General features: G+C 36.1%; 3 protein-coding genes across 3 annotated transcripts; all 3 read left to right on the forward strand.

Annotated features, from left to right (window-relative positions):
* The first annotated feature begins 5,229 nt into the window (after positions 1-5,229).
* Positions 5,230-5,965, forward strand: LOC147518306 (uncharacterized). The gene is made up of 3 exons (XM_086594759.1): positions 5,230-5,417; positions 5,525-5,617; positions 5,736-5,965. Exons 1-3 carry the CDS (start codon positions 5,324-5,326, stop codon positions 5,930-5,932), a joined length of 384 nt encoding a protein of 127 aa, XP_086450885.1. The 5' UTR covers positions 5,230-5,323; the 3' UTR covers positions 5,933-5,965.
* Positions 5,966-6,046: 81 nt separating this feature from the next.
* On the forward strand, positions 6,047-8,908 carry LOC147518307 (uncharacterized). Its single transcript, XM_086594761.1, has 5 exons — positions 6,047-6,264; positions 6,330-6,422; positions 6,532-6,636; positions 6,731-7,081; positions 8,754-8,908. The coding sequence occupies exons 1-5, from the start codon at positions 6,205-6,207 to the stop codon at positions 8,769-8,771; spliced, it is 627 nt and encodes a 208-aa protein (XP_086450887.1). The 5' UTR covers positions 6,047-6,204; the 3' UTR covers positions 8,772-8,908.
* A 2,196-nt stretch (positions 8,909-11,104) lies between these two features.
* Positions 11,105-11,864, forward strand: LOC147518308 (L10-interacting MYB domain-containing protein-like). The gene is made up of 2 exons (XM_086593884.1): positions 11,105-11,446; positions 11,529-11,864. Exons 1-2 carry the CDS (start codon positions 11,105-11,107, stop codon positions 11,862-11,864), a joined length of 678 nt encoding a protein of 225 aa, XP_086450010.1.
* The last annotated feature ends 1,170 nt before the right edge of the window (positions 11,865-13,034 follow it).

The following is a 13,034-nucleotide window of genomic DNA, read 5'->3' on the forward strand; positions in this document are numbered from 1 at the left end:
ATTTTACAAAGAGTCGAAAAGAAAAAGATTTCAAAGTGGACGACAACAGGTGTTTTAACTTTTGCATCATATATGTGAATAGTTGATCCACTTGTGTAAATCAAAATAAAAGAGAGTCTGATTGCATCGAAAAAGAAAGAGATATATGTGAATAGTTGATCCAGTGCCTAGTCTCAGTTCTTGTTTAGGGCAAGCCCGCTCCCTCTATTCATTTTTTCTATTGCGTTGAGTTATTCCGGTTAATAAAGAGTATGGAGAAAGGATCAAACTAAATCCTGGGGTAAAAACCTTTTCTTATAGTACATAACACGAGCGAAATCTTTTCTTCAAATTCTTTCTTTGCTTTTATGCCAATAATGAGCCGCTACTCTGAGGACCACCCAACTAACTTATAGTGGAATAAATAGAATGGGACCCGCGCTTGCTAGGATAACTCAGTAGGGAGTACTAAAATCTATTTTTTCCCTAAAGAGTACCATTACTTAATTTGATCCTGGGAGTAGAGGAATAAGAAGTGAATGTTAGTGTTTTCTTTTGAAATATTGTTTAAATTGGTGGACAAAAACTAGATTTGTAATTTGACATTGCTACTTTTTTTGTCCATTTTGCAAATGTAGAAGTAATCTAAGTATTTGATTATGAACTTAAGTTTGGTCCACTTTATAATTTTTTTTCTTCTTTTTTACCATGTTTACAATAAGATTGAGCATTCTTTTTGCGACAAACTCATGAAATGTTAATTGATCTAGGATTATTATATTCTTAGCACCATCAAACTTGATAACGTTTGATAGTATCATCTATATGGCTAACACGTGATAATGGGATAAGCTTATAATAAATACTTTGTATGATTTGTTGGTCTGTTTGAACCCTTTGGCTTGTTTGGTTGAGTTTTGTTTAGCTAGTTTTGGATGCGAACACCTTCTGAATTCAAATTGATTTTGTTCAATGTGGGTATGTGTACCTTAGTGCCTTTAGAGAGCCAGGGGAGGGGCTAACACGTGATAATGGGATAAGCTTATAATAAATACTTTGTATGATTTGTTGGTCTGTTTGAACCCTTTTGCTTGTTTGGTTGAGTTTTGTTTAGCTAGTTTTGGATGCGAACATCTTCTAAATCCAAATTGATTTTGTTCAATGTGGGTCTGTGTACCTTAGTGCCTTTAGAGACCACGGGGCGGGCTCCTTACAAGTAGTCTTTTTCAATTCAATGTTCTTTAGAGAAGCCACTTACGTGTGTGTACTGCTATTAACATATTGTCACTTACAATGCATAGCAATTGCACGTAAATATGGACAAGAGTTGGATGAATCTGCCAGATCGGTTTGACAGTCAATTTATTGAAGGTGTTGAGGCATTCATTGTGGTTGTTACTAATCATGCAGACAGCGCTGGTAGGACTCTTGGCCCTTGTAAAATCTGTAATAATAGGTACTACAAGCAAATCAGTGAAGTAAGAGATCATTTTCTTGAACATGGAATGGACAAGCATTACACTCGTTGGCTCCATCATGGTGAAGGTTATGAAGAGCACCTTGCTGATGACGATGACGATTATGATGATGCTGGTAGTGATGAAGGAGTTCGTTTTGATGGGTTGGAAGACATGCTTCAAGATTTAAGAGGACCGACTCCTATGGATAATTCTGTACCAGACATGCAATATAGGGGTGGAGATAATTATACTGCCACAACACAACATGCAGATACCTCTTCTGGTCTTAATGGGGGTAATGGTGATGGGGGTAATGGTGACGATCCAAATTTGTTTGATAAACTTTTGAGTGAAGTGCGACAGCCTTTGTATCCAGGTTGCCAAAAGTTTTCCAAATTAGATTATCTCATGAAGTTGTTCCATCTGAAGGTGATTAATTGTTGGAGTAACAAATCATTTGATATGATTCTTGAATTGATTAAAGCTGCATTGCCTGCGGGTGAGACGCTGCCAAAGTCCTATCATGAGGCTAAGACATTAATGCGAGAACTAGGACTTGGGTATATTGCTATACATGCATGCAAATACGATTGTGCTCTTTTCTGGGACAAATACAAAGATCTTCAACCGGTATGTGGTGAACCGAGGTATAAAGCTTCTGAAGGCAAGTGTAAGAAAGTACCACATAAGGTTTTGCGCTATTTCCTACTTAAACCAAGGCTTCAAAGGTTGTTTAAGTCAAGGATGACTTCTGTAGATATGAGGTGGCACAAAGAAAAACAAGTCCCGAAAGAGAATGTATATATTCAAGCACCCAGCGGATTCTAAAACATGGAAAGATTTTGACAAGGAGTATGAGTGGTTTTCCAATGATCCTCGCAATGTCCGCCTCGGCCTTGCAAGTGATAGGTTCAATCCTTTTGGTGACATGAGTACCTCTTATAGCATGTGGCCGGTAATGCTTGTGCCTTATAATTTGCCTCCTTGGAAATGTATGAAAGATCCTTTCCTTTTCATGTCGCTTCTTATTCCTGGTCCCAAATCCCCAGGAAATGACATTGATGTATATTTACAGCCTCTAGTAGATGAATTAAGAGATTTGTGGACAATGGCGTGGAGACATACGATGTTGTGACCAATCAAACATTTAAGTTGCATGCTACGTTGTTGTGGACCATAAATGACTTTCCTGCATTTGGGAACTTGTTTGGTTGGAGCACCAAAGGCAAAATGGCCTGCCCAAATTGTAACAAAGACACGGTCTCTATGTATTTAAAAAATGGCCACAAGTTATGCTATATGGCCAATCGTCGTTTCTTGCCACCACGACATTCTTGGCGAAGATGTGGTAAAAATCTGTTCAACGGGAAGGTTGAAAACAGACCAAAACCAAAGGATTTGGATGGGGCTAATATGTTATCACAAGTTAATTTGGTCGAGGAACAAAAACTTGGAAAGAATCCGATTAACAAGAAAAGGAAGCGTACCGAGTTTGAGTTAAATTGGACAAAGAAGAGTATATTTTTTGATTTACCATATTGGCTATCCCTTGAGTTGCGTCATAATCTTGATGTGATGCATATTGAAAAGAACGTTTGTGAGAATGTGTTGGGAACATTATTGAATATTGATGGTAAAACAAAAGATTCATTTAAAGCTCGACTAGATTTGGCTAAATTGGGTATTAGAAAGGAGTTGCATCTAATTCCGAATGGTAATAAGTATATCATGCCGGCTGCATCCTATATAATGTCATCTACCGATAAAAAGGCATTCTGTGAATGGCTGAAATCTGTGAAATTTCCAGATGCTTATGCATGCATCAAATATATCTCGATGTGTGAATGCCAATAAGGGTAAAGTATCCGGAATGAAAAGCCATGACTGTCATGTGCTTTTATAACGTTTTCTTCCAGCTGCGGTACGTGGTTTCTTGTGTAATGATGTAGTAATTGCATTGATTGAGTTGGGTGTGTTTTTCCAAGAGTTGTGTTGCAAGACACTAAGGTTAGAAGTGCTCGAGAATATGGAGAAGGATATTGCCGTGATACTTTGTAAACTCGAACAAATATTTCCACCGGCATTTTTTGATGTAATGGTTTACTTGGCTGTTTACTTACCACACGAGGCACTACTTGGCGGACCTGTACAGTATCGGTGGATGTATCCCATTGAAAGGTAACATGTATATCATTTGTAACTTTTAATATATACTTTGTTTTGCTTTCAATTAATATAATTTGTTAAACAGGTTTTTACATACTTTAAAACAGTATGTCCGAAACAAGGCGCGTCCAGAAGGTTCAATTGCGGAAGCATACATCGATAACGAATGCCTCACTTTCTGTTCCATGTATCTCCAAGATATTGAAACACGCTTCAACCATGAAGAATGGAATTTTGATGGTGGCCAAGAGAAACAACCCACGGGGCTGCTTGTTTTCTCACAGAATGTGCGACCATTGGGGGCTTTTAAAGTTATCAGCCTAAGCTTAAAAGATTATGACAAGGCCCGTTATTACGTGTTAAATAATTCTGTAGAAGTATTACCATACCTTGAGTAAGTACAACTTTTAATAAGACACAATATATGCACATTATTAACATGTTTTCTTATATATACAACATTTTCTATATGTAGTGAACTTAGGGCAGAGCTTATTACGCAAAGTCCACATAATTTGGAAGAGAGGCAGGAACTATATTTTCCTGAATGGTTTCAACGATGAGTAAGTTTTCAAAGGAAATACCTCCTTGCTGTTTTTCATTATTATTATATTTTCTATTGATTGTTGTTCATTTTGTTGATAGATGCATGAATTGCGATCTCAGAATTCCCCAGAAGCTACTGATGAGTTATATTCATTAGCTTGTGGGCATGATCCTCGTGCAATTCGATATAGTGGCTACATTGTGAATGGGATCAGGTTTCACACGAGGGATAGAGAAGTAAATTTTCGAACACAAAATAGTGGTGTTGTTGTCAAGGGGTGTCACCAATCAAAAGAGATTGATTTTTATGGTGTTTGAACTGATGTCATAGTCTTAAACTATTTATCTTCCAAGAAAGTTTATCTTTTCCAGTGTGATTGGTGGGATGTCGGCAACGGAAGGAGTGGAATACAAACAGATGGCCATGTTACTAGTGTTAATGTCTCGCGAACTTGGTACAAAGACGACCGATTTGTGCTAGCTACCCAAGCAGGTCAAGTCTTTTATGTGAGTGATACTAAACTGTGAGGTAGTTGGCAAGTTGTCCAGAAGATAAAGCCTAGAAATGTAATGACGGCGTTCTTTGAGAGAGAGGAAGAGATTGTAGCAGGGCATGGCGTCGCATTTCAAGAAGAGGAGCAGGATGTAGTGGATGGCATTGTCCAACACGATCAAACACTTGAAGAAAGTAACAATGATAATATTCAAATGGAAGAACTTGCACCTGTACTTTTGAATAGGGATGATTTGATCCCAACTGAAGTTGATGCGGATGTGGTCTTGACCAATGTAAATAGAACCCAGATGGATGATCATTTCATTGTTGATGACGAATTTGATGAAGAAGATGATACGCTCATAAACTATTGTAGTTCTGAAGAAGAGAAAGTCATATCAAGTGATGATGAACTGACATAGATTAAGTTTAAATGTGAAAGTTTATATGTGTTCTCTAAAGTGTTATCTATGTTTTGAATTCCTTTTCAATAATGTCAGTAGCGACTTCCTATCTACTTGTTTGTATTTGGTTTTTGGGTTTTTGTTTTTTTTCAGTTTTAGTGTCTGGCCACACTTGGGAGAATTGAATGCAGCTATTTACACTTGAAAAATGATTTCTGTTCAATAAGAATTTTTTAATTTTTTGCTGGTAAGTATATATTTCTTGTACAGTCATGGGCCCAGGTAGAAGAACCACTAGAAGCTCTAATGCACAGCCTCAGCCTCAATCTATGCCAAGCTCCCAATCAGCAGATGCTTCTCTTGGTGGTATGATATCAATTTTTATTGGCATCTTTGTTTTTAGTCCATCTAAATTATAGGTTATATTGAGTTAAATACTTCCAATTTTTCTCTCCATGTATATTTTTTTGTAGTCATGGAACCTGGTGGTCATACTGCAAGTTCTCGTACACTGCCTCAGTCTAGGCCCAATGTTTCTGCAGGATCGTCTAGCGGGTCTGGTGCTGGTAAGACAATTTTTTTTCCATACAAACAGCACAAATGGAAGAGGTAAAGCAAATAAGAAGTAAAACTTTTAGCTTTTTGCGGCAGACTGAGGGGTTTTTTTTTTTTTTTTATAAACAGCTTCGACATCATTACTTCCCACTAAAAAAAGAGATAAAGCAAAGAACACAACTCTAATCAATCATAAAGCAAGGACAGGTCAGAAACCGAGAATTGAGATTCCACCAGGGAGGTCAAAACCTGTAGGGAGTTGGAGTGAACAATTTCCTTATGAAGTTGGCATAATTTGCCGCAAGTATGCACCTCTAGCAGTTTAGAACTGGAGAAAGGTGAAGAAGGAGTTCAAGTCTATAATGGTAATAAAATATCATTACTAGTTATATTGTTTCTTTATTTATTTTTATTTTAACATTGTATTGCATGCATAACTTGTTTGCAGAAGAGCTTTGACATTGATATCCATCTGCCGCATATAGAAAGGGCTATTAATAAGTATCTAGGACAGCGCCTCAAAGAGTACAGGTGCAGGCTGCACAAATATTATAAGGGTCTCCCAAATGACCAACGTAGACGGAAGCCATATGAGGGGATGGTCGTGCAAGGGGATTGGGAATTGCTTTGTGATTGGTTTGAAACAGAAAAATTCAAAGTAATTTATATGATTTTTTGTAATTATCTTTTATTGTATTTCTAACTAAATATTTCCTATGGTAGAAACTCAGCACAAAAAACAAGGAAAATCGTGGGCAGAAGAAGGTTAATCACCGTGGTGGTTCGAGGTCCTTTCAAAATCACCGAGTAGATAAGGTAGTATAAATCATTTATTATTTTTTAGTAGCCTTCTTTTCATTTGTTACTTTTTCTACTTCAAGATTTTGTATCAACATATTGATGTATCTTTCTAAGCTTGTTACAGGTTAATGCAGAGACTCAACAAGAGCCCGGAAGGATTGAATTTTATCGTATGATGTACTATAACCAAGGCAAAGGCTGGTTTGGCCTTGTAGCTCAAGAAAATTGTGTAATGACCAAGTTCGGTTTTTCTTATTTGTGTGCAATTCCAGTTTTATGAAGAGCATATTCATTTAATACTTGTGCCATATTTCAAATCATAGGATAAAATGTTGGAGATGCAGACTCAATCCCTACAAGAAGGCTCTACCCCTATGATTAAGGATGAAATTGCTGACAAAGTCTTAGGTACAAAACTTGGTTATGTCATGGGTCTTGGATATGGCATGGATCCACTGTCATCCTCCAGTTACAATAATCCAGAGGTTGAAGACCTTAGGAGGAGAGCTGAGGCGGCTGAGAGACAGGTTGAGGAGTATGAGAGACAAGCGCAAGAGCTCACAACTCGCTTGCACGAAAATGAGGGTAGGGTTGAGGAGCTACAGAATTGGAAAACAGCTTCTGAAGCTAAATTGGAGTTTCTCATGGCGCACATTGGGGCCCATTTTTCTGCGGTATGAATTTACATACAAGTGTGGTGATCTTTATCTTTGTCCACGCTATGAAAGTATATTGAGGTCTAATGTTGAGAGTCACATGCATTGGAATGTCACATGATACTGAACTTTATCAAGTTCTTCTACTACTTAAACCTTAAGGACCTTACCTTGTGAACAACATTCACTAAGAATATGATTGAACTAGGCCAGGTAATACACTCCACTAAGTTGCTCTTATTGTTAATTGTTAGAATAAGATAAAAGAAAGACTAGCCATCAATCTGCTGCTTTATATCTTTAGGAATGTTACCAATGTGATCCTAGCCTCTTAGCTAGGTAACACTCAGTCTTACAGCCTCAAGCAATTCATGAAGACACAAACTCACAGAGTTATACGTAAAAGTATAGACAAAGTTCAAGAGTTTACCTAGTGCTAAGCCTCGACATGTAAAATTTTAATATGCTATTTTTCTCAAGTGCAATATGGTTGTTGCAATAGTTCCTTAGCAGTTCTAGCATTACTAGTTGGAAACTTTGAAATGCTTGGGAAAAACATTTCATGTGTGCCATGCTTTTTAATATATATGACCTCCTTTTGTCATGAAGATTGGGGGAATGATTGCTAGCTCAATGAGATGAAGGTGAGAGAAAAAACATATAAATGCAAGCAAGGCACAGACAAGATAAGACAAGAAAGATCAGAAGCAAGAAATGCTCTGTTTTCAGGAAGAATTGGATGTGCACAGAGTAGTCATCTTTCAACAGCATTTCCGAAATGAAGTCTTTGTTCATTCAACGATATTAGCGGTCTAGGCTCTTCAGGAGCAGAGAATAGGAATAGGATAGGGATAGGCTTCAAGAGCATAACTATAATACCTAGTAATTAGTATATAGATTAAAACCAATTAAAGGGTGTTACTGAAAAATCCTTATAGAGGAGGATAATAGGATGATGACGATATTGTTTTTGAAGTATTGATTGGGTAGGAATTTCAAGAGCACACTTGGAGAATCTGCGGTCAAATTCTTACTAGGTAATAATGCTCTTTACTTTAGTTCTTCTTTTGTAGAGTAACACCCACTCTATACTTAATTTCTTATATTGTTTCAACCTAATTTTTGGTTTGATGAGTTGAGACATTGAAGTCACCATTGAATAGTGTCTTACATGTTTCTTTATAACATTGAGTTGAAGTGATTGAATCAGGAACCTTTATGTGAGATAAGGGTTGTGGTGGCTGGTGAGTAGTTGTATATGCTTGATTGATGTGTAAGTATGTAGGACTAAAGGATAATTGTGTGGATGGCGTGGTGCTATTTTTTGGCTTTTGAAGGAAGTAATATATATACATACTTAGTGAATGGTGTGTCAGAGAACTCAAGAAAGAATGGTCTGCAGTAGCCTAGGACTTTTTTTTTTTTTATAATTGGCGGTTGGGTATATTTTGCACCATTCTAGAATTATTAATTGGAACCATACAAACTTTGGAAGATAGTTTCATAGTTAGAAATCAACACAGGTTCTTAGCGAGTTTTTCTTGAAATGACTATAAATGGAATATTGGTTATTAGTTATTAGTTGTGTGGAATTGAAAATCATTTTTGAGCGTATATTTTGTCACTTAAACTCTACTTGCCATTTCTTGGCGCCTTCATATGTAACTCATTTTCTTTTTTGGAATTGCAGAATGGTTCAACTTCATGAGTACTTTGCAAAGATGGACTATTGGGGGGATTGAAGACGATCATAAATGCAATACTCAGCCCTAGAATTTTGAATGATATTTTTTTTTGCAAGCTTAGGAAGGATATGCAATTATTGTAAACATACTAGTGAGGCTATGTGGAAATTATTTTGGATTTTGTGAAACTTTTCTACATTTAGAGCTTATGAAATTAAATCTTTTGTTAGTTAAATGTTTTTGAGTGTGTAAAGTTTTATTTAATTTAGGCCCTGTATGAAAATTGCAAATTAGGAAATCATAGCAGGGATAGGAGAAAAGATCTTCTGCAACACATGCAAATAGTTGCAAATATAAAAGTGTAATTGCTATGCTTTTGAAAAGCATTGTAAATATATAAACCATTATACATCCAAATGGTCCTTTTACAACCCTTACAAGCGTTGCTAACACTATCTAAAGAATAATATCGCGTATGCAAATAGTACAAAAAATAGTCATTCACCAACGGTACTAAAGCGTAGCAAATAGGAAACCGTAGCCAAAATAGACAACCAACAACGGTTACGAAAACGTTACAAATATGGAACCTTTTGCAACCCATAAAAGCGTCGGGAAACATTAATTAATACAAATCATCAAAATAAGAAAAGAAAATAATCAGTGACGCTTTTATTACATTAGCAACGTTTATATCCGTAGTTGCAACATATGCTTTTTGCTACGCTTTGCTTCGTCATTGGTTATCATCTGCATCAGCATCAATTGCAACGACACATTGACGCTTTCTAAACCGTTGCTAATGATCCTTTGCAACGCTTTTGGTTTCTATTGCTACGCTTTGAAACGTCGTAAAAAGACTCATCTGTTGTAGTGAGATAACTTGATTGAATGAAAAACAAAAATTTGAAGAAATAACTAGATTGAAAATGAAGAACAAAAAGTAAAATGACTTGAAAATAAATTCTACATGACACTAGAATAAGTCTAGGTGCATTCTCTCATCCTATTTTTGAGTCTTTATACCATTACTTTTACAAAAGACTGATTTGCCCTCATCCTCTATAATCAATACACCTCATATGTTGCTTTTGTTTTTGCTTTTCTTCTTGATCAAGCTAGGTTTAGAGAAAGTCTTCTTATGTATCAATGACATCTATCTCTAGTTTTCTAAGTTAAAGACTTGACTTTCAACTCTCTAGTTTTGAGTCATTGACTTTTGACCTTTGGTTTTGACTTTTTCAGCACTTTTTCATAGCAGCTTCGAGTCTTCATAATAAGTGTAAATAAGGCTACTTTTGGTGCTAAGACGCAACTTTTATGATAAGTGATCTGAATTGCTCTGTAACATGAAAAAAACAATAAAAACTATAAGTTGTCTTTTCATTATGCGTAAGAAAGGCTGTAATGCAGTAATGTAAGGGTAATAAAACATACATTTGGGAGCTGATCACTCGCCCATGCCGCAAATAATATAGTATAGATCTAGGTCATTTATTATTTCAAGTTTTCAATACACACTCACTTAGGCCCTGTTTGGTAGCATGTATGGGCCAACCTGTGCATGCGTTAGGGTGCACTATCCATGTTTTTATGTTTGGTTCTTATATTTTGGGCCCAATTCTTTAGACCGTAGGCAACTAAGTGGTTGGCCCAACCACAAAAGCATGTATAATGGTATCCCTTGTGGAGCACTGGATTTCAATCTACAGATTAAGTTAGAAGACCCGTAAACAAGAAAATAAAATAGCAAAACCATGAGAAAAAAAAAATGACCGCGAAAGAGAAGTGAAGAAACGACCTACCAGCTTGCTCCCACCATTTTTATCCATTGATCTCTCCACCTTAACATCTTTTGCTCCTAACTCAAGTATTTCTTCTCTCTCTTCCTTTTATATTTTAGTAACATTGGTAATGGAAGTGTGAGTTTGAACAATATAAAAGGGTTTCAAAATTTAAGGAATGTTGGTAAATTGAAAACACAAATTTCCCCCCTAAAATCCATCACTTTTTTGCAATCATCACACGTTATATTCTTTGTTAAAAGTTTGGGCAATTTGTTGAAAGTTTGAGCTTTTCGGTAACACTAGTTAGCTTGTAAATTTCTCTTGTAGCATTTTGTTTCATTCTTTTCTAAACAAGATTATTGTGCTTAGTTAGTTTGTACATTTCTCCTAGTGATGGCATGTTGTATCCATTTGTTTTGTATAACAAACTTGGTGTCTACTTTTAGCTATAATATTGTATCCGTTGAACTATCTGTATCATATATTGTCTTTCAACTAACTTGGGTTATACTCTGATCTTTGCACCACTCGACCACACACTGAATTATTATCCTTCTAACTTAGAAAGAATGGAGAAAGAGACACTGAATGTTAAAGGCCAAAGTAGTAGGAGGACAATGTGGATGCCTCCAATGGATACAAATTTTATGAAGCTTATGGTGGCACAAGTGCATGATGGACAATACCTTGATGGCCAATTTAGTAGACATTCTTCGAAGTGTATAATGGAGCAGTTCAAAGCTAAATTTGGTTCGAATTATGATCTGAAAAATTTAAAGAATCACTATAGAGCATTGAAGAAGAACCATAATGCTATAAAAACTTTAATTGATCAAAGTGGATTTGGTTGGGACAATGATAGAGAAATAGTTTATGCCGATGATGACCAAGTTTGGGATGATTATGTCAAGGTGATTTTCTTACTTTACTTTAAGAACTTATTGTCTTCCAAAAGAGCCATGATTCACTAGAGAATTATGTCCACATATGCAGGCACACCCGGATTTCGGAATTTGGAGAACTAAGTCTATTACAGGATATGAGGACTTGTGCATAATATTTGGTGATGGTGGGGCTAGTAGAAAACATAGTCGTGCACCTAGCGACAAAGTTAAGAACCATGGAAAACATATTCCAAAAGATGCGAGGAATATGATTGGAGAAAATATGAATGGAGAGGGGTCCCAAAGTTCACTTGTTGGTTCTGATTTTTTGGGTAAAGGTACTCTAGAACTAATAAATTTGGACAGTGAGTTTGAAGGTTGTGCCCAACTCAAAAAGAGACGACCAAAGATGACGCCAAACCCTCACAATACTAAAAAACTATGACCTAAAAGCACTGGAGAGGGTATGGTAGAAGACATTCAGGGAATGACAACAACATTTACTGAAATAGCAAACAAACAAGAAGAAAGAAATTGCAACACCTAATTTTGAACCATCATCTGAAACAAAGTTGATTGTTGAATTATAAGTCATTCTTGATCTTGACAATCGTATTGTGTGTACATATTTTAACAAATAAATATGTGACACGTGGCAACATCTTCTAAACGCTCGGGTATTGTCTTAGTGTTGGTAAGAAGTATCAGAACACACTTTAAGTCTAAGTCCTGACTAATTCACTTCCTAGGTTCTGAAGTGAAATAAGAAGAGGTTCGGAATTGGTTGGATTAGTAGGCTCGGAGAACTGCAGGTTCGGAATTGGTTGGAGTAGTAGGTTTGGAGAACCACTTCCTAACTAGGAACTCCAAATCTGGAACTGCTTAGTTCGGAACTCCAACTCCCAATTTCGAACCTGAACATGTTTCTTTGTTGTTTAAGTCAATAAAAAAGACTTATTGACTTAGGAAACATGAGCTTCTAGAAGAGTATGGATAAGACTTAATAAGAGATTGTTTTCTAGTTAAACAATAATTACTTATCTCACAAGTAATTATGGGAACTTAATCTATTCTTATAAATAGAATAGTTGAACTACGCTTTAAGTTTGATTCCTCTTCACAGGATACGTATGCAGTCATTAAAGAACATGGTTCAACTCATCATCTTCTAGATCTCTTCTTCTTCTTGATCCAATATTTCTTATTATTCTTTGATCATAAAAAAAACATTTGTGTTTCTAGATTAGGAAAAATCATCACACACGTACTTTCATGCACACTTTGGATTTCCTAGATGATGAAAAGAAAGCAAGGGTATTCACGGGGTTGTATATGGAAAGGCGAAAGGAATGCTTGCTTTATCAACATGAAGAAAAGTGATCAAAAAGTTTAGGACTTACTTTTGGTTGATCCCCAATATACTTGATGTGGAAAAATGTATATTTTGTATGTTGGCCTATTGGGGATCATTATGCGTCTAGGTGTCATAGACCTTACAAGTCTAGAAATATATATTTTGTAAGGCACATACTAGATGTGTATTCTTTTTGTTAATTATGTTGCCTCATGAGAATACAAAACTTGATTGAACATGTATTTGTTGTATGTATTTAAT

This window comes from Coptis chinensis, chromosome 2, assembly GCF_015680905.1.
Source record: "Coptis chinensis isolate HL-2020 chromosome 2, ASM1568090v1, whole genome shotgun sequence".
Classification (NCBI taxonomy): domain Eukaryota; kingdom Viridiplantae; phylum Streptophyta; class Magnoliopsida; order Ranunculales; family Ranunculaceae; genus Coptis; species Coptis chinensis.

Bases quoted from the DNA above. Each gene is read 5' to 3' on its own strand.
- LOC147518306 (XM_086594759.1), top strand. From the start codon at position 5,324: ATGGGCCCAGGTAGAAGAACCACTAGAAGCTCTAATGCACAGCCTCAG. The intron at 5,418-5,524 runs GTATGATATCAA...ATTTTTTTGTAG, and splicing joins AGCAGATGCTTCTCTTGGTG to TCATGGAACCTGGTGGTCAT. The intron at 5,618-5,735 runs GTAAGACAATTT...TTTTATAAACAG, and splicing joins GTCTAGCGGGTCTGGTGCTG to CTTCGACATCATTACTTCCC.
- LOC147518307 (XM_086594761.1), top strand. From the start codon at position 6,205: ATGGTCGTGCAAGGGGATTGGGAATTGCTTTGTGATTGGTTTGAAACA. The intron at 6,265-6,329 runs GTAATTTATATG...TTCCTATGGTAG, and splicing joins TTGAAACAGAAAAATTCAAA to AAACTCAGCACAAAAAACAA. The intron at 6,637-6,730 runs GTAATGACCAAG...TTCAAATCATAG, and splicing joins TTGTAGCTCAAGAAAATTGT to GATAAAATGTTGGAGATGCA.
- LOC147518308 (XM_086593884.1), top strand. From the start codon at position 11,105: ATGGAGAAAGAGACACTGAATGTTAAAGGCCAAAGTAGTAGGAGGACA. The intron at 11,447-11,528 runs GTGATTTTCTTA...CCACATATGCAG, and splicing joins TTTGGGATGATTATGTCAAG to GCACACCCGGATTTCGGAAT.